This window comes from Phocoena phocoena, chromosome 10 (genome assembly GCF_963924675.1).
Source record: "Phocoena phocoena chromosome 10, mPhoPho1.1, whole genome shotgun sequence".
Lineage (NCBI taxonomy): Eukaryota > Metazoa > Chordata > Mammalia > Artiodactyla > Phocoenidae > Phocoena > Phocoena phocoena.
In genome coordinates this window covers 35,873,649-35,894,068 of record NC_089228.1, presented here as the reverse complement: position 1 = coordinate 35,894,068, position 20,420 = coordinate 35,873,649, and the positions used below count along the sequence as shown (strand labels likewise).

General features: G+C 48.2%; 1 protein-coding gene across 1 annotated transcript in view; it reads right to left on the bottom strand.

Annotated features, from left to right (window-relative positions):
• STIMATE (STIM activating enhancer) overlaps window positions 1–20,174 on the bottom strand; it is a 51,436-nt gene extending 31,262 nt beyond the window's left edge. Inside the window, exon 1 of the mRNA XM_065885600.1 lies at window positions 19,874–20,174. Coding sequence (XP_065741672.1) covers window positions 19,874–20,033 — 160 coding nt within the window. The 5' untranslated portion in view covers window positions 20,034–20,174. The remainder of the gene's footprint in view (window positions 1–19,873) is intronic.
• Between the last annotated feature and the right edge of the window lie 246 nt (window positions 20,175–20,420).

Genomic DNA, 20,420 nt, shown 5'->3' with positions numbered 1-20,420 from the left:
GGCAGCTGGCACCCAGAGTCTTCTCTTTTTCAACAATATACGTTGTGTAACCAACCAGAATCTGAGCAGAAGACAATCAACAGAGTTCATTTCCTCAGTCCCAAAGCCTGGGAATCAGGTGTCAGGGCAGCAGAGAGCAGCTGAGGAAACCTTAACTTTACAATAATATCCTGACTCCAGGGAGCCTTGGGACCTTAAGTGAAGAAATCATCAGTCCCCTATGAACTAAAATATCCTTAAGTCCTCCTTGGCTGGCAGTGGGAATCCCATCTAGAGTAGTCTGTCAGATGCTTCAGGCACCTTGGGTTACTCTCACAGCTATTTTCACCTCTTCTCCACTTAGGAAGAACAAGTGGCCTGGGTGAGAGGAAGGAGTAATAAATGAGAAGTGTGTACGTCAGTACAGGGGGAGAGACAACATAATAAACCACAACCCCCAGGACTGGGCCCCAGGCTGTCCTAGGAAAGGCAGGTCTGGGTCAAATTAGGATTCCTGTACTCCCAGTGCTCTCTCTGTTCGTCTGTCTACTGGGATCCCTCCAATTTACCTTCCATGAGAGCGCTGGAAAAACTCCCACCACATGGCGTGGTGGTCATGAGAGGCACCATCAGGTTTTTCTGCATCCCTTGTCCTATCATGCAGGATGTGCATGAGCAGCCTCAGGGATGCCGCTAGGCTAGGCTGACAGCTTGGCTGAAGAGCCGGTGGAAAGGAAGTCAGCCTCCATCTCTTTCCTTGAGGGCTACGAACCACACCTACAGGCGGTGAGGAGAAGCCACCTGAGTGTGCTGGGTTTTGGAGAAGCACTTGCTGGGTGATCTGGGATTGTTTCACAATAGTGTCTGCCTTTGTTCCAGCCTTCCTAGAAGTCTAGAATGAACATAAATGAACCCCAGAGAACCAGCGTGCCTTGGTCCTGCTATTTCTCACTTGAAACAGGCCTGCCAATGCCAGCTCCTGATCAGAAAGTCCTGGCACAATTCACGAGACCTCAGGAAAAAAGGAGGCACAGGGCCCAGGTCAGGCCTGCCTACCTGTCCTCAGACTCTCCAACCCAGCAACAGTGCTGGGAATATGCTTCCTTTGGGCTTGCTCCTCAACCAAGCTACCCACGGGAGACCTAGCTAATAAGCATCTTACCACACCTGACACTGTGCAAGCAGAGCCAGAGGCTGAACCCCTGATGTCGGTGGGCAAGGACAGAGCTCACTCATTTACTCAGGAAATGACCAATCTGACACAAGAATCAGGATAGTGTTGACTGTACCTAAGTACATTCTAGGGGCAAGGGAAGAGCAGGTGGCTCTGGAGAGACTTACTGAGTGCTCAGGGCACTGAACAAAAATTCTATACAACTCTGTAGAACAAAGCTCTATACTGTATACAAGCTAGAACTTGAGCACTTCCTCTCCCTTAGCATTGAGATATGAGCCCCCCTTTGAAAGAGGGAGGAGAAGGAAGATCAATTGCCTCCTTACAAAAAAAACAACTTGAGAAGACTGAAAATGTGTAAAAAATCACCTGCACAGAATGAGCAGGCTCCACTTCAAAGATTAGCCCCTATTTGACTCCCACACACAACTCAAAGCTCATTATACAGCAAATTAGTCTGAAATTTATCTTGTATCAACAATCCAGTGTGGAATGTAGAAACTCTGATTTCCTACCGGTTATAATACAAGCAGTGAGCCAACAGGCTGGCTTGCTAAAGACAAGGTAAATAATAATACAGGCGGACCTCTTTCTACCGTGCTTTGCAGATAACTATGTTCTTTACAAATTGAAGGTTTGTGGCAACCCTGCGTCGAACAAATCTATCGGTGCCATTTCTCCAACAACATTTACTCACTTTGTGTTTCGGTGTCACATTTTGGTAATTCTCTCAATATTTTAGACTTTAAAATTACTATATTTGTTATGGTGACCTGTGATCAGTGACCTTTGATTTTACTATTGTAACTGTTTTGGGTTGCCAACAAGCAGCGTGCATATAAGATTGAACTTAAGCCATAAATACCATATGTTCTGACTGCTCCACCAGTCGTTCCCCTATCACTCTCCCTCTCTTCAGGCCTCCCTGTTCCCTGAAACACAACAATATTGAAGTTGGGCCAATTAATAACCCTGCAGTGGCCTCTAAGTGTTCAAGTGAAAGGAAGAGTCAGTCGATGCAGCAAACGTCACTGCTGTCGTTTTAGGAAACTGCCACGGCCACCCCAGCCTTCAGCAATCACTACCCCGACCAGTCAGCAGCATCAACATCAAGGCAAGACCCTCCACCAGCACAAGGACTACTCCTCGCTAAAGGCTCAGATGATGACTAGCATTTTTCAGCAATAATTTTTTTTTTTTTTTTTTGCGGTATGTGGGCCTCTCACTGCTGTGGCCTCTCCCGTTGCGGAGCACAGGCTCCGGACGTGCAGGCCCAGCGGCCGTGGCTCACGGGCCCAGCCGCTCCGCGGCATGTGGGATCCTCCCGGACCGGGGCACGAACCCGCGCCCCCTGCATCAGCAGGCGGACTCCCAACCACTACGCCACCAGGGAAGCCCTGAAGTATGTTTTAATTAAGGTGTGTACATTGTTTTTAAATTAAAAAAATATTTATTTTTGAACGTGGAATGGGTGAACCTTTCAAGGGGAAACTTGAAGCTGTTGCTTTACTTTTCAGCTCAATCTTAGCTGACACGCTCATGCTCTCTGCTGACCTAGGTGGCTAACAGCCCTCCAAGGCAAGAAAAAAGAACAAGGAACTAGATGCTGTCACCAGTGTTTCTGTCCATCCCTACAAGAGCTTTCCCTTCCCCTATTCTACTGCAACAACCAAAAAGGTATTGCAAGCTCAATTCAGGTTCTCACTCACCCAGACAAGGGGACATCCTATCAGTGCCATGAAGTCTACTGACAAGGGCAGCATGGACCCAAATGATGCCCTGGAGGGGTATCAAGAAGGACTTAGGGCCTGGTATTTATAGCACGCCTCGGCAGAGCAGGGAAGGGTGGAGGAGCTGACAATAAAGAGGAGGCACTGGGATCACGATTTCCCAGCATGCCTTCTAAGAGCTCAAAGCCACACTGCTGCACTGCTATTTGTTAATGTGGTGAAAGTTATTCTTAAAGTTAGGAAAACAACTCAATTTCTCCCCAATTTTGTAATTTGCTACCATCCGACTTAACTCTTGAGATTATAACTAAAGATGACAAAACTTGTAAAAGCTTCCAGGAGCTGAGTTGATATGGCAGTATATAAGGACTGGAGGCACTTGCTTTGGGTAAAAAAGGATCATCCTTTTTTTTTCTTTTTCCTGCCTTCACTTATGAAAGATACTTCTCACCGGATATAGAATCCTAGGTTTACAGGTTTTTACTTTCAGCATTTAAATATGTTGTTCCAGGACTTCCCTGGTGGCGCAGTGGTTAAGAATCTGCCTGCCAATGAAGGGGACACAGGTTCGAGCCCCGGTCTGGGAAGATCCTGCACGTCGCAGAGCAACTAAGCCCGTGTGCCACAACTTCTGAGCCTGAGCTCTAGAGCCCACGAGCCACAACTACTGAAGCCGGAGCCCGTGCTCCACAACAAAGACAAGCCACCGCAATGAGAAGCCCATGCACCGCAACAAAGAGTAGCCCCAGCTTGCCGCAGCTAGAGAAAGTCTGAGCGCAGCAACGAAGACCCAACGCAGCCAAAAATAAATAAATTAATTTACAAAAAAGATGTTCCATTGTCTTCTGGCTTGAATAATTGTATGAAAAGTCTGTATTAGTTCTTATGTTTATTTCCCTCTACATAATGTCTTTTTTCCTCTCATTGCTTTTTACAATTTTCTTTTTATTATTGTTTTTCAACAATTTGATTATGATGTGGCTTAGTGTGATTTACTTTGTGTCTATCCTACTTGGGGTTTGTTAAGCTTCCTGGATCTGAGTTTACATTTTGGTGTTTTTTTTGGCAGTGCCTCGTGGTTTGTGGGATCTTAGTTCCCTGACCAGGGATCGAAACTGGGCCCAGAGCAGTGAAAGCACCCAGTCTTAACCAATGCACTGCCACGGAATTCCTATGTGAGTTTAGTTTTCATCAGCTTTGGAAAATATTCGGCCATTACTCTTTTTTTTTTTAATTAAATTAAATTTTATTTATTTATTATTTTTGCCTGTGTTGGGTCTTGGTTGCTGCGCACGGGCTTTTCTCTAGTTGCAGTGAGCAGGGGCTATTCTTCGTTGAGGTACACGGGCTTCTCATTGCGTAGCTGCTCTTGCTGTGGAGTTCGGGCTCTAGGTGTGCAGGCTTCAGTAGTTGTGGCACGTGGGCTCAGTAGTTGTGGCTTGCGGGCTCTAGAGTGCAGGCTCAGTAGTTGTGGTGCACAGGCTTAAGTTGCTCCACAGCATGTGGGATCTTCCCGGACCAGGACTCGAACCTGTGTCCCTTGCATTGGCAGGCGGATTCTTAACCACTGCGTCACCAGGGAAGTCCCTCAGCCATTACTCTTAAAATATTTTTTCTGCCCTTTTTCTCCCACCTCTTCTAGAAATCCAATTACATGTTGGACCTTTGATATTGTCCCTTGAGACTCTGTTAATTTTTTTTTTTTTTTGCAGTACACGGGCCTCTCACTGCCGCAGCCTCTACCGTTGCAGAGTACAGGCTCCGGATTCGCAGGCTCAGCAGCCATGGCTCACGGGCACAGACACTCTGTGGCATGTGGGATCCTCCCGGACCAGGGCACGAACCCATGTCCCCTGCACTGGCAGGCGGACTCGCAACCACCGCGCCACCAGGGAAGCCCTCTGTTCATTTTTCTTGGTCTTTTTTCTCTCTGTGCTTCAACTTGTAAAGCTTCTGTGGCTGTATTTTCAATTCACTAATCTATTATTCCTCAGAGTCTAATTTTCTGTTAAGTCCATCCAGTAAAATTTCCAGAAATTATATTTTCAGTTCCAGACATTCCACTTGGTTCACTGTTCTATCTTCCACTGTGCTCATTATTATTTTTTAGATTTAATTAATTAATTAATTTTTGGCTGCATTGGGTCTTCATTGCTGCACGCAGGCTTTTCTCTAGTTGTGGCGAGTGGGGGCTACTCTTAGTTGTGGTGCGCGGGCTTCTTATTGCAGTGGCTTCTCTTGTGGAACACGGGCTCTAGGAGCGTGGGCTTCAGTAGTTGTGGCTTGTGGGCTCTAGAGAGCAGGCTCAGTAGTTGTGGTGCATGGGCTTAGTTGCTCCGCAGCATGTGGGATCTTCCTGGACCAGGGCTTGAACCCACGTGCCCTGCACCGGCAAGGAGATTCTTAACCACTGCGCCACCAGGGAAGTCTGTATATATTCTTTTTATCTGTGTACTTTTGCTCAGCGTACTCAACCATGTTGTTTTATCAGTGGCTCATTCCTTTTAGCTGCTGACATGGATTCCATTGTAGGAATATACCACAATTTTATCTGCTCATGTGCTGATGGACATTTGGATTGTTTCCAATTTGGGGCAATTATGAATAAAGTTGCTATGAAAGTGCTTTCATGGACATAATGTTTTCTTTTCTCTGAGGTAAATAAATATCTAGGGGTAAAATTGCTAGGTGGTATGGTAGGTCTAATTTTCTTTATAAGAAACTTTCCAACAGTTTTCCAAAGTAGTTGTACCATTTTATATTTCTGCTAGCAGCACTATAAGAGTTCCAAAGCTCACAGGCTCTTCAACTCTTGGTATCATCAATCTTTTTAATTTTAGCCATTCTTGTCAGTGTACTGTGGTATCTCATCATTGTTTAATTTGTATTTCCCTGATGATTAATGATATTGAACATCTTTTCATGTGCTTACTGGCCATTTGTATATCTTAATGTCTATGCTTTGCCTATTTTAAAATTGCATTGTCTTTTTACTGAATTGTAAGAATTGTTTACATATTCTGAATGCAAATGCTTTGTCAGATATTCATATTGCAAATATTTTTCCCCAGTCTGTGGCTTACCTTTTCATTTTCATTACAGTATGTTTTGAAGGCCAGAGATACTTAACTTAGATGGAACCCAATTTATTATTTTTTTTTAATGGTTCAAGCTTTTTGTATCCTAAGAAACCTTTGCCTTTCCCAGGGTCACAAAGATTTTCTCTTACGTTTTCTTCTAGAAGTGTTACAGTTTTCATGTTTACATCTGGAGCTGTGACATATTTTCACTCAGTTTTTTAAAAAATTTATTTATTTTTGGCTGTGTTGGGTCTTCGTTTCTGTGTGAGGGCTTTCTCTAGTTGTGGCAAGTGGGGGCCACTCTTCGTCGCGGTGCGCGGGCCTCTCACTATCACGGCCTCTTGTTGCGGAGCACAGGCTCCAGACGTGTAGGCTCAGTAGTTGTGGCTCATGGGCCTAGTTGCTCCGCGGCACGTGGGATCTTCCCAGACCAGGGCCTGAACCCGTGTCCCCTGCATTAGCAGGCAGATTCTCAACCACTGCGCCACCAGGGAAGCCCTTTACTCAATTTTTGTGTATGGTATCTAGGTTTGTTTTTAAGCCATGTACTCTTTTTTTCTAGGGCTAGATAAGGCATGGTTCTTTTGAGGTGTCTAGTGAATGCCCCCAGTGTTCAACAACGTCTCTCACGTTAACTGGAAAGAAAAACCTCTTCCCGTCCTAAATAGTCCAGCTCATAGTGAAACTGAGCAGGGCCCTGTGGGGCCCCCAGGCACGGAGGTCTTTTTTGTCCCCCATTTCTTGTAGGCAAGAATCCAGCCTCCATGACCTTTTCTGAGTTCCAAAGGGCAGATTCGAACAGTTGCTAATCAAGGGAGGAGCAGTCAAGAAACCACTTGAGGCAAGATTAAAGGGACCAGAGAAGGTCATCAAGATTAGGAGACCACCTGAGATGAGATTAAAGGAGTGCAGACACTATACACACCCAGATCTTGTCAGAGACCCCATCCTTGAACCACGGTTGTAAAACCCTCATCAAATCATCTGGGGTTGGGACACACAGTTTTTTGAGGCAGGAGCCTGCTGTGTCCCCCTGTGCCAGGCAAAGTAATAAAGCTATTCTCTTCTACTTCACCTAAAACTCTGTCTCCAAGATTCAGTTTGGCACTGGTGCACAGAGAGGCAGAGCTTTCGGTAACAACAGCTTCCCCTTTGCTCTGTCTTGTGAGTTTCACCTACGCACACACAGATTAATATCCAGAAAAGGAGTTGAGACCTCTGAACAAATGTCTTGAGCTTTTCCTCTATGTAGCCCTTTTTTCTCCATATTGTCCCTGAAATTTCCAATTGTTCTGGCTTCCTCAACTTTGTCTTCTCAACTCAGCAAGGCTGCTGGACTCTGGGTTGCGCCTCACTACTCTGAGATCTGGAAACTACCTCCAGCAGAAAGCTGAGGGGAAGACCAGAGGGCTCAGTTCATTATTTTCTTTTCCCTCAGGGATCCTGAGCTGCCTGTTGTCCAATTTCTGCAAACGGTTGTTTCATAATATTTTGGCCTCTTTTCTGACTGCTTATAGAAGGAGGGTGAGTTCTATACCAGTGGCCCCTTCTCTGGCAAAAGCCTCTTCATCTACATTTGCATGGGCTCAAGTGTTAAATTTACCCACATAGGAAAGATTCCTCCAGCTTCAGCGACATGCCCTACTGGATTCCAATCTCAAAATGAAAAGCCTTTGGCTTTTCCTAGTCCACCTATCATGCCTAGGAAAATAACTGCATTGATGCTCTCAGCGAAAAACCAAGCTGATGAGGGACAATGAGAACCAAATGGTGTTGAAGAACTCCACACACAGAGGACATGGAAGCCCAGAGGTTAGAGAAGCAGCGTCCCTGTGCCACGAACTGCATGTGAACACTGCACACACAGCAGTGAAAAGCCCCAGCACTGGAGTGAGACCCACCAGGTTTGAATTCCAGTATCCCACTTATTGGCTGCCACAACCTTAGACAATTCACTTAACCTCTCTGTGCCTCCGTTTCTCCAGGTATAAAATGGGTAATACGAGTACCCACCTCACGTGGCTAATGTGAGAAGTAAATGGTAAGGCATGTACAGGGCTTGGCACATAATGAACACTCTACAAATGTGAGTGCTAGTATTGTCACCAGACCCAAAACTGGCCAAAGCACCTTCAGAGCCTGTGGTTCTGCCCTCCCACCCAGAAGAGGCTTTACAAGGAAGACTGAAAATAGATCCTACATTTAAATAGTCTCAAAATACCTCCCCACAATTTACTTATTAAGTACTAGGGGGAAATGTTACCTTCACATTGGAGACACTCAGAGGAACCACCTTACCCAAGATGTCAGAGAATTTCACCAATACTGGGATAAACCAACATCAGGTGCCTGAGGGTCTGACACACTGAAGAGGTCACAGCATCACTTATGCAGCATCCCCACCAAAAACACACAGCCTGGATGTAATCATGAGAAAACATCAGACAAACCCAATCTAGGACATTCTACAAAGTCACTGGCCTATACTCTTCAAAAGCATCAAAGCTAAGACGACAATGAAAGGCTGAGGAACTGTTACAGACTAAAGAGATGTGACAACTGAATCCAAAGTATGACCCTGGACCGGGAGAAAACAGCTATGAAGACAGTACTCAGGCAATTGATGAAATCTGAATATGGATTGCGGATTGACAATAACATGTTAATGTTAAACTTCCCGAGCATTAATAATTGTACCATGGTTCTAAAAGAGAACACCTGTGTTCTTAGAAAATGAATTCTGAACTATGTAGTGATTAGAGTGTAGTGATTAGAGAAGAGAAAGATCTCAGTTCCCCCACCTCCTAAGCCCCATTGCTCTCCCTCTGAGCAGCTTCCCAGTAGGGAGCAAGCTTCTGCCTTGGCCTTGAGCACCAAGCCAGGGCGCCAGCACCAGCTTGGCAGCCAAGCCAGCCCAGCCCAGCCCAGCGAGAGGCAGAGCCATGCAGAGGCCTAACCTGTACAGTACAGACTGTATGTCCTTCAACTTCAAAGGAGAGTAGTAATGGCTAAGGTCGTTAGGGAGCGCGCTTCTTGGAAGATGCGGAGGATATGGCGAGGTGGGGTGGGAGGAGAAAAGCACTTAGGGGAAAGAGGACTGTGGGTAAGGGGAGGAGGTAGGAACGGGTCTGGCAGGTGCTGGGGCTGAAAGAAGAGCAGCAGGTGGCATCTTGCTGCAACCCACTGTCTGGTATCATGGCTGTTCTCCTTGGCCTGGGCTACAGTGCAGACTGTGGTGGCTGGAATGTCTGTAGCAAAGAAAGAGCTCAGAAACAAAGATGGGGGCACCAGGTCTAGGAGCCCGGCTGTCCTTCAAGATGCCAGGATGCCATCTTAGTCCCAGGCAGAGAAGGACCCACTGCATAACACCACTGGCAGCCATGGCCAGTGGGGGCAAGGACCCAGGAGCTCCTGGTATGGTTCAGCGGTCCACCTGCTCTGAACAGCGTCAGACAACACCCCCCGGCCCGAGCTCTCCTTGCCCTCACGCCTCACATCACTGCTGAGCAAAATTCAGCCTGAGCCTTGTCCACGCTGGCCCGGCCCGAGAATCTCCACTGCTGGGAGAACAAGATCACTGTATAACGGCTGCACCCAGGATGCTGTCCCATCCGCAGCAGTGGTCCTTGAACTCAGGCAGGTCCTTAGCAAGACTACAGTGCTTGTTGGATGTTTCCCCAGAGATTTTTACCTATTTGGCGTATTAGTAAATTATTTAGTTTAACACATGTTGAGAAAAACAAATCAATATGTAATCTGCTAAGCAGACTGAGACGCAATTTAACATTCCTGTTTACTCTAATTTCATGTAACAGAACTGGATGGTTTTTTTTTTTTGCCAGTAACTGATGAGATTTCTCACAGAGAATTTGGGGACAGAATTATACAAGCAGGGCTCTTGCCAGAATAAACACATTCATTTAAGTCTCCCTACACTGTGTCTGTGGGACCCCAACACCCGGCCCTCGTCACCAGCCTGAGGGTGGGGCAGCGGTGGAAACAGCAGACCTGCAGTCCTCAAGCCTGCTGTCTGGAAACCCCAAGAGCAAAATCCCAGCCGGAAGGTCAGCGCATGTGTGCTGCGTGCCATTCAAGGGACTGCTGAGTGAGTCTCCGCTCCATGCACGGCCTAGATGGAACCACCCGCAAATATTTTAGCTCCAAACTCACTACCCAGATAGAAAAACCTGCTCTCATGCTCTGATGCCGCCGGGGCCAAGACACAGTGTACGCGGGGCTGGCAAGAGGCTCGTGTGCGCTCCCACTGTTCTCTCTTTCCTCAGGACCGCGGCCCGGCTTGTGTCATTTAACCCAGGAGTTGTCACTGCGTCATCTTTCTGCATCATTTTTCACATTATTAAGCGAAAATGTCTTCAAAGAAAACGGTAAAGCCCATGAAGAACACTGATGAGCTTAAGAGGCTGGAAAAGCCCACAGACTAGAACACAAGCTGGCGGGAAATAAAGCCTTTTGAGAAAGGTAAATGTGTAAAAAACGCATGTGTCCCAGACTACTGTGCACACAACTTGGTCCATGAGAGAGAACAGAGAAAAAACATGAAGCTCTTGACACCTATCACTCATTGGTGATAGGAAAAGCCACAAATCCTCGAAACCAAGTCTTTAGAAGAAATTTTAGAGCCAAGGAAAACAATGGTTGAGTGCCCCAGCCTAACCCTTCCTCCCCCCTCTCCCTGGGGGAGGCTGAGCCTCGCCAGCTCCTGCTTCCTCCTCCAGCAAAGTGGCTCAAGTGGAACCTGACCACAGGCGCAAGATGCCCTTTAGAATGCAAAGGATGCTCTAAATCAAAGGGAACACGGTGGGGGGGGGGGGTCATGTCGGATAAGCCGGGGCTGGAGTAACTCAAATGAGAAGTCCTTTTCTCGCAGGCAAACATGCGGTTTCAGGGGCTGGCAACCCCGCAGTACTAGTGCAGGAGTTCTAGAACTTGCTGAGCACTGGAGTTCTCACGGGAGAGGTTCTTTAGCAAAGCCCAACCCCACCACAGCCTGGGGCCCCAAAGGGGCTAGAGGTTTCCAGGCTTATTCTCTGTGACCACACCCAAAAGCTGTCCACAACCAAGGCTGAACCAAAAATCCAGGGATGGAAGCATCTCCACTTTGTCTACACCTGTGTGGAGTGTGGTGGACAGTCAGCAGAAGCCGGTTACAAATAAGGAGCTGCTTCCCTTATTAGCTAAAAGCAAAAAGCAATGTCTCCAGAGCCACACGGCCTGGCTCTACCACTTCCTGGCTGTGTGACCTTGGACAGGTTACTTAACCTCCCTGTGACTCAGTTTCCTTATGTACGAGAGGGAGACAATATTAGCACCCACCTCTCAGGGTGGCTGTGAGGACTAACTGGGCTAATACACGATGCCTGGCACTGAGCAGGCCCAGCAGGTCTGCCCACATCATCACACCACCTATCTCAGGAGGCACACTGCCAATAGGCTAGGGGGCTGGGAGAAGGTCACTGGGTTCCCCTTTCTTTTCCTGCAGCCCCAAAGATACAAACAGTAGACCTTCCCTGGGAGACCCCATGAGGTCTAAAAGGAATGTGATGAAACTGCTTTAAAACAAAGGTTCTCAAAGAAACAATGCAAAAGGAGCCTGAGATAGGGACTTCCCTGGCGGTCCAGTGGTTAAGACTCCGCACTTTCACTGCAGGGGGCGAGTGTTCAATCCCTGGTCAGGGAACTAAGATCCCACATGCTGCGTGGCCCAGCCAAAAAACAAAACAAACAAACAAAAGGAGCCTGAGGTAAACACAGAACCTGACTTAATTCAACATCCTTTTTAAGTTGTAGAAAATAGGCCTGAAATTGAAAAAAGGCAGCTCTCTGGAATCCCTCCAAGCACACTGCCTCTTTTTCTGGGAGCCTCTGTCCCCACTATCTCCAGCCCCCAGAACCGATGGCCACGCTTATGATCTCCTACCTGGACCTTTGCCCTCACCACTCCCTCTGTTTCGAGAGCCCCTCACATCTCCTTCACCTCCAGTATTGTGACCAAGCAGGGCTTCCTCAGAGATGGTTCCCAAGGTCTCCTGGCAGAATCCCTCATCACTCCTCTCAAGTCTGTTCAAACATCTACAGCCCTCTCTCTTCACACTGCAATGGAATGATCTGCCAGCATGTACACAGCCCACGCCAGCTGTGAGTCCCTCAGGGACAGGGGACTGGGTCTCAGCTCTTCTTTGTCAAGGACACACTTGGCACCCAGGTCCTTAACAGATCCATTCTGCTAGAGCTCACATCAGAGTCTGCATGTGACTGAGTCTACAAACTGAACAAATGTAGTTCTTAACAGGGGTGATTTCCCCCCCAAGGGATACTGGGCAATGTCTGGAGATACTTTGGGTTGTCACAACAGGGGTGGGGGAGCTACTGGCATCCAGTGGGTAGAGGCCAGGGATGCTGCTAAACATCCTACAATGCACAGGACAGCCCCCCAAAACAAAGAATTATCTGGCCCAAGATGTCAACGGTGCCAAGTTGAAAAACCCTGGGTTAGATGGATAACTTCCTAGCAGTGGAGTGATCTAAAAGAGATGCACGGACCACTTCTATGTACACATGAAGAAAAGGATAACTCTTAAGGGCCATCCCTAACTCTTAAGATTATTAACTACGCTCCTTATAATCATATAGCACCAGGGAAACAAATTCTGTGAAAACTTGCAGGTAACCTGAAATACCAAGGGTCCTGGAAATCCCTCCTCACGAGTTACAGAACGGACTCATGTATGCCTCACTGCAGCTCCGGGAGGCTCCACCTCAGAGGCTGGACCTCAGTCCCAGGGTGGGCTCGCCATCCTCACATAGCCAGGGCAAACCTTCACAAAGGCCAAGGCCAGAAAAGCGAACCTAAGATGGAATTCAAACATGCACGAAAGGACTGGTAGGTCTTTTCAAATTGATACGTTTAACGTTATCAATAGCCACAAAATAATCTGAAGTTCCAGATAATACTCTGGACATAAAGAAGAATCATTAAGGAAGAAACTCGGAATTATACAAATAGGAAAAAAAAAAGGGGTGGTGGTGGTGAAGTAGCCAGGGATAGAGAGTAATAAGTGCACCCGTGGAAAGGGGTGAAAAAAGGCATCAGGGGAAGTGGCTGAGAGAGACTGGGGCCTGAGGGACCTGGCTTACATCTCAGCTCTGCACCTACCAACCGGGACCTTGTGCTACACACTTCACCTGCCCACTGTCCTTGTTTGCAGAATGAAAACAACCCCTCCCTTCCAGGTTCCTGTGAAGCACTGTCAAGTGCTGAGCACAAGAGCTGGCATACTAGGGACTCAGTAAAAAGCCAGTTGCAGGAAAGTGGGCTCCAGCAGCCAGTGTTACCACCTGCTACCACAGGACCTGGGTATGTTGAAGCCAGGGACTTGGATGCAGGTTCATCACCTGTAAATGGGTTGCCCCAGTCCACGCACTGCCCGCTCAGGGCCCACATGAGACTCTGTAGGCGAAAACACAAGAAAGTGTCAGGTGAAGGAAGGAGATTATTACTTACACCAAAGCCACCTGGTTTGAGTGTCTGCTAACTTGGAATTGGCAATCGCTATACTGTCTGCGTTACAGTTTTATTTTACTATTATGCAGTCTAAGAGAAGAGGGCTAAAGGTAAACATGTTGAGTAAACAAGACAGAAAGGGAAATGTTTAACCTAATTCAGAAAACAAGTTACTCAAGCACCTGTGAGATGTTCTTCAACTGAGTTCTGAATGTGAATACTGTAATGACAATGAGGATGACATCCCCCCTCCTACTATGGAGGGCCCAACATGTGCCTGACACTAACCCAGCTTCCTTACACACACCCTTCTAATCCTCAGTTCCAGAAAAATCATCACTCCCATCTTGCTGGGGAGGAAACCAAAGCTTCAAGAAATACGTGGGTTGCTCAAGGGCAGTATGTGGCAGAAGCAGAAATGAAACCCAGGTCAGATGGGTTCCAGAGCCAGGGATTCTGCTATTTTTAACCATTTGTAACAGGAGGAGACTTCATCTTCATGCAAACACTATACTAACTGCAGAGGATTTTAAACAGCTCATTAAAGCAGTAAAGGCTTGATAGGTTCCAATAGAGCAACACTTGAAAAACAAAGGTATTTAAAAGGCAAAAAATGCATTACAACTCAGATTGTCCCCTAATTCAGATAACTCCCTCCTGCCCTGATTTTATTCCAAATTAGTGAAGTTTTATTGTAAATGAAGGCCATCACCATTATGGATAAATGCTACCAGATGAATCAGCATTTAGAAAACCGAAAACTTGCTGAAAATAAAGACCCCCTAACGGGCCTCCATGCTAATGTTGGCTGCACTCCTTTCCCCTGTGGGCACAGCAGCCTGGGACAGAATGCTCTTCCTGGGCCTTGGCTGGCACTCCGGGGTGGGGTAGGAAAGGAAGGCGACATTATTGACCGTGTGATGGGTGCCAGGCCCAGAGATGGCACCTTCACATATGAGCTCCAGCTCCATTTCAGCCATCACTGAGTTTCATTATTTTACCAGAAGTGAAAAGTTACCAGGAAACAGGATATTCACAAGATCTCAAAGTATTACCACCAGAGAGATAATGTATTAACTGCAAAGGGGAAAATGTACCCTATAAGGGAGAGAGCTGGAGACGTGCCCTCTCTGCCTCTCTGCTGTGTAACACGAAACATGCAACACTGCTCACGCAGTGTTCTCGCTGTAAAAAAGGTTATCGCAATCTAATGGCTCCTCCAGACCAACTCAGGAAACATAGGGGTCCATGAAACGCCCAAAAACCGCAACAAGGTAACACCCAGACAACTCCAGAAGGTGGGGCACCGTCCCCAACAACTGGCCAGGACTCTTCCAAAGGCAATGTCAGTAAACAACAACAAAAAACAAAAAAAACTCGTGTGTGTGTGTGTGTGTGTGTGTGTGTGTGTGTGTGCAGGAGAGATTCTTTTAGGGTGAAAGTGACTTAAAAACATAACCAGGTGCAAAGTGTGGACCTTGATTAGATCATAGTTTTTAAAAAACTCCAGCTATAAGAGACCTGTGATGTTAGGGGAAGTGTGAATATTAGATATTAAGTGATATTGCAGGGTTATAAATTTTCTTAGGTGTGATCATGAAACTGTGGTTATGGGGACTTCCCTGGTTGCACAATGGTTAACAGTCCACCTGCCAATGCAGGGGACACGGGTTCCAGCCCTAGTCCGGGAAGATCCCACATGCCGCAGAACAACTAAGCCCATGTGCCAAAACTACTGAGCCTGCGCGTCTAGACCCCGCGGGCCGCAACTACTGAAGCCCGCATGCCTAGAGCCCGTGCTCTACAACAAGAGAAGTCACTGCAACAAGAAGCCTGAGCACCGCAAGGAGGAGTAGCCCCCGCTCACCACAACTAGAGAAAGCCCGCGCGCAGCAACGAAGACCCAACATAGCCAAAAAATAACAAATAAAAAATAAATTCATTAAAAAAAAAAAAGAAACTGTGGTTATGTAGACAACTATTCTTATCCTTAGGAGACTCAACTGAAGTTTTTAGGGATAAAGTGTGATGGTGGTTGCAACTTACCTTCAAATGGGTCAGCCAAAAAAAAAAAGTATAAAGAGATAAAGTAAATGTGGCAAAAGGTGAACAATTTCTGAATCGAGGTGGAGGGCAGATAGGCATTCATTGTATTATTTTCATCTTTTCTGTATACCTGACATTTTTTAAGATAAAAATTAGGATGGCGTGGGGACAGGTGATCCCAGGAAAGGTTGTCCCAACATGCCTATGTCTGTACAGAACACAAAGGGAGGCCAGTTCACCACGCGCCAGAACAGCAGGGACTCATTTGAGATTAAGATTTCAAAACTGGTGGGCTTCCCTGGTGGCGCAGTGGTTGAGAGTCCGCCTGCCGATGCAGGGGACATGGGTTCGTGCCCCGGTCTGTGAAGATCCCACACGCCGCGGAGCGGCTGGGCCCGTGAGCCATGGCCGCTGAGCCTGCGTGTCTGGAGCCTGTGCTCTGCAACGGGAGCGGTTACAACAGTGAGAGGCCCGCATACCGCAAAAAAAAAAAAAAAAAAAAAAAAGATTTCAAAGCTGGGTAGACTAGTCTGTGATGTTACTTTGGGCCTCAGGAAAAATGCTATCATTTCTCAGCACCATCAGTGTCCTCATAAAACAATGACACCTTCTCTCAGTTGGATAGTCCCCAAATCTGTAACATGAAAATAGGCAGGTAGATTTATCCAAGCTCTCAAAATGCTTGTTTTGTTAAAAAGCCAATTCTGTCTACACTTCAGCCCAGGACTCTGATGGTGCATGGTGAAGGAGGCTTGAGTCTGCTTTGCATTTACAGGTCCTGAGAGTAAATATACCCCTAATGCCAACACACACACTGGCCAATACTGACCTTTCGCTGATGGCTGGGCCACTGCCCTGTACTGGAACACACAGGGCAGCTCCAGGACTGCTCAGCTCTGCTGTGCTGTGACTTCACTGAGTCACAGACTACAGATAAAGCCACCAAAACAAGCTGCTCAGCAGGTAGAGCATGACAAAGGTCCCTCGTTTAAAGCATTTCCTTCTACTCAGACACCCAACGACTTTCAGTGACACACCAGAAAACCTAGAGGGGGAAGGCCCTTTAAAAGCTTGCCTCTGACTTTGTTTGGCTTTCCTTGGACACACAGGGTACCTTAGCCGAAGCCTCCGGAAAGTTCACCCCCTGAACAAGGCGATGCTGACACTGGTACATGCCAGCAGATGGCGGCTTGTATGTTTATGCAGCTTAAAGAATCAGCTATATAGATCAACTGGCACACCAACTCTCAACTGCCTGGCCAGAGATGTCTGGAGATCCCCACACAGTGAGCCGAGCACCAGGATGAGAAATCCCCGTGAGAATCAAAATCCTCTCCTGAGATATAAGAGGGTCTTCCTCCAGGTAACCCTTACTTCTAGGTAAAAAACACAGCAACCTGTAAATGGAGAAAAAGTAATTTTCTGGGTAGAAAAAGAAACATAAAAACAGTAGTCTGAGGATTCACTGAAATCAGGATGTGAAGTGATGAAAAATACCACACAGCCTGTCTGGCAGAGAAATGGGTCCATCCTATACAACAGAGCTGGTTCAACAGGAAAACGGAATAGTGCCTGCCCCAAGAACTGGGGAGTTGTCAGAAGTGTCCGAGCCCATTGCCCTGGAGGAGGAAAGCACCGGAACGGAAAAGACTGTGACTCCAAAGAGGAGAGGGACTGTTAGTTTCAACTGCTCAGGAAAGATGACTGGTATTTAAAATGTGCTTGGGAACTTCCCTGGTGGTCCAGTGGATGAGACTCCGTGCTTCCACTGCAGGGGGGCACGGGTTCGACCCCTGGTCAGGGAACTAAGATCCCGCATGCCACGCAGCACAGCCAACTAAAAAAAAAAAAGAGAGGGAGAAAGAAAAAATATGCTTGAAGAAACCAATGATGGAATTGATAAAGGATGGAGTGGCCTCATCTTAACGAACCCAGACCTCCCTCAAGGGCTGCAAGGTGAGCAGTCTTTTCATGGGAGCCTGGCACTCCTGACAGCAGCTCTGCCAGACTGAGGAACAGGCACTGTGACCAGGAAGACAGCCAAGCAGCTTGCAGGAGCAATTCCTTGAGACCACCTCCACCCCCTTTCGTTTTCCCCAATAAAGTCCATTTCAAAATGTAAAGCAGTTCCTAAGAGATTTCCTCCTCTTCCCAGCCCTGCAAAATGGAAAAGCCCCACAGTTCTATTTTAATAGAACCAACAAGTTAAAGAGAAGAAAGGTACTTCCCTGACTGGGTCTCGATCAGTGGGACTCCCCTTGGGCTGCTGTCTGCTTCTAGGTGGGAGAATAGGGCTCTCGATCCATGTCCATGCCTGTATTCAGGTCAGACACGGCTCTACCCTTTCCAACTCTTCCCCCCATCACCCCTACTCATCACTGTCCCAGGACCTACTACCCAATGCCACAAGCTCCCTCCACATCTAGCCTTACACTGAGCAAGAAACCACTTCCTAGTTCCACCTTTGCGTATGGAATATACCAACCATGGCGGGATTTGCACTCGTGCTCACAGTGAAGATTAAGAAGTGACTGTGTCCCTGAAGACTCGCAGGGCCAGCACCATCACTCTGAACACATTCAACCCAGCACACTTCTCAGCTGTGAGCAACTCCGCCTGTCATAATCACATTTCCCTCTCTGAATCACAAGTATCAAACCCCAGGGAATTAGTGGGGCCATCAGCACCAATCAAACCCAGGAAAATAGCCAGGGCTATGCTAAGAAATCTTAGGTCAGGGAACAACATAAAACCTAAGCCTGGAGTTCCTTTAGGGAGAAAGGAAGGCCAGCTGGAGGAGAGAAACGTGGGGAGGGGAGTGCAGACCCACGCACAATGTCTCCAACATACAGACATACAGTTCATGCACCCAAGTCAGAAGCTGATTTTCGCTAAGTCGTCACAAATTATTACTGTGGGAACAAGTGGGTATTTGTTCAGCAGGGAAAACAGCAAGGCAAGTAGAGACTAAAAAGGAGAGAAAAAGTAGCAAACATATACAGTCTGGGACTTGTTGCAAGACTTACGAAGGCCAGGCAACCAGAAAAAAAGTGGTGTCCAAGAATAGCCTCTTCAAGATTCCCTAAAGCTTGGGAGAATTCACTCAAATAAGCCACACATCATAAACAAGCAAAGCTGCAACTCCAGCAACTGGACCCTACAAGACGCACACACACAGCTGCAGGATCCTTCCCAGATGCCAAGGAGCATACCTTCTGCAGGAACTTCCCATTCTGCCCACGTGAGCACAGTGGGGAAATTTTGAGAACAAGTCATTTTGGAAATAACACCTCTGTCAAAATAGTTATAACCCTTCCTTTCCCTGAAATGCAATCACAGGGCTACTAGGTCTCTTGTCACTTTAATAAAAGGAAGGATGTACACTAAGAAAACATAACCCCTCAACACGTGGCACACATGACAACACGTTGGAACTTCTGGTTTTCCAGAAGGGCTATCTGGGGCTTTCTTCCCCATTATGAAGCTCTCAAGGAAGGGCCCTTGTGACTTAGCACAGGAATTCTAAGACCTCCTCAGACCCTCTGAGTCTGCTTCTCCACTAAGCTCCTAAGTTGCCCAAGTCTCATGTAAAGGAAGGATACCTGAAATATAAACAAAAGTGGGCTGGGAAATGGAACAGCCAGGGGAGACTTGAGATGCAACTTAATTAGGAACGGTTGGGACAGAGATGGAACAGGTGAGCCTGTTCAGGAAAAGGAGAGGAAAAAGGAGATGCGGGGAAGAAGGCACTCTGGGTGGGTCCAGCTCCAACCAAAACAGTAAATTAAGCTGAGGGTGAAGGGCCGGGGCCGGGGGAAGTAGTACTGGGAACAGAATGCACGGCCTAATAAGCCAGGTATTGCAAGGTGGCAGGATTTATATGCGAACGGGATATAGTAAATCCTGAAGTGAAGGTGAAGCAAAAAGCTCAGTATCAGACTGGGGGCGAAGGGGAGGCTAAGAAGAGCCTTTTAAAAGGGGGCAGAAAAGAATATGCCTCCCGGGGGTCATGGCCGTAGGCTAAGTGGGGTAGCTTTAATTTGCGATGACACGGTTGCAGGGGGGCATCTCAGAAGAGAGGTGTGCGCGGGTGGGAGAAGAGTAGTAGGGGTGACCCCTGACTAGAAGCTGCCGCGATAAGGCGAGGCACCCAGGACCCTGGGTCGGAGCCAAAGATCCCCCTCGTCTGGGAATGCCCAGCCTGGGCTCGCGGGAGGAAGGCACCTTCGCCAAAGGGCCCGTGTCCCCAAGGCCTGAACTCCTCAGGCAGAAGGGTCCCCGAGGCCGGTGGGCCCGAGGCTCGCGGCGCAGGGCTTCAGGAGGGCGGGGGTCCCAGACTCACGCATCAACGTGCTGAAGGCCACGACGCCGAGCAGCCCCTGCAGGAAGATGCCGAAACTGTGCATGAGCGCACCGCTCTCGCAGCGGCCCGCGCCGGACGCTACGGTGGAAGGCGACCCAACCGGCAGTGAATGGCTCGAGTTCCCGGCAGGACCCTGCATGGCGGGCCTGGCGAGGGGCGCTGGGCGCCGCCGCCCGCCCGCCCGCCCGGCCTCGCTACGTGCGGGGCCCTCGCCACCGAGCCCAGAGCCCGGAGTCCGAGCCGGGAACCGGTACCTCAGCCCCGCGGCCGACTCGGCGCGGCGCGTAACGCGACGTCTGAGACCGCAGCGCCTGATTGGCCAGGCCCGGCGTGAGGGCGGGCCTTGGCCGCTCCTACTCTCCCCCCCACCAGGGGCGGGGCTCCGGCCGGAGAGGGAGCGGTGTTTTGGATCCTGACCACAGGTAGGACAGGCCAGGTGAGCTGGGCTGCGCAAAACGGATTGAGAGCCCAAGCCCGGACTCCGAGCTCCAGGTCGGGAGGGCAGGAGCAGGGAAGATCTATGACG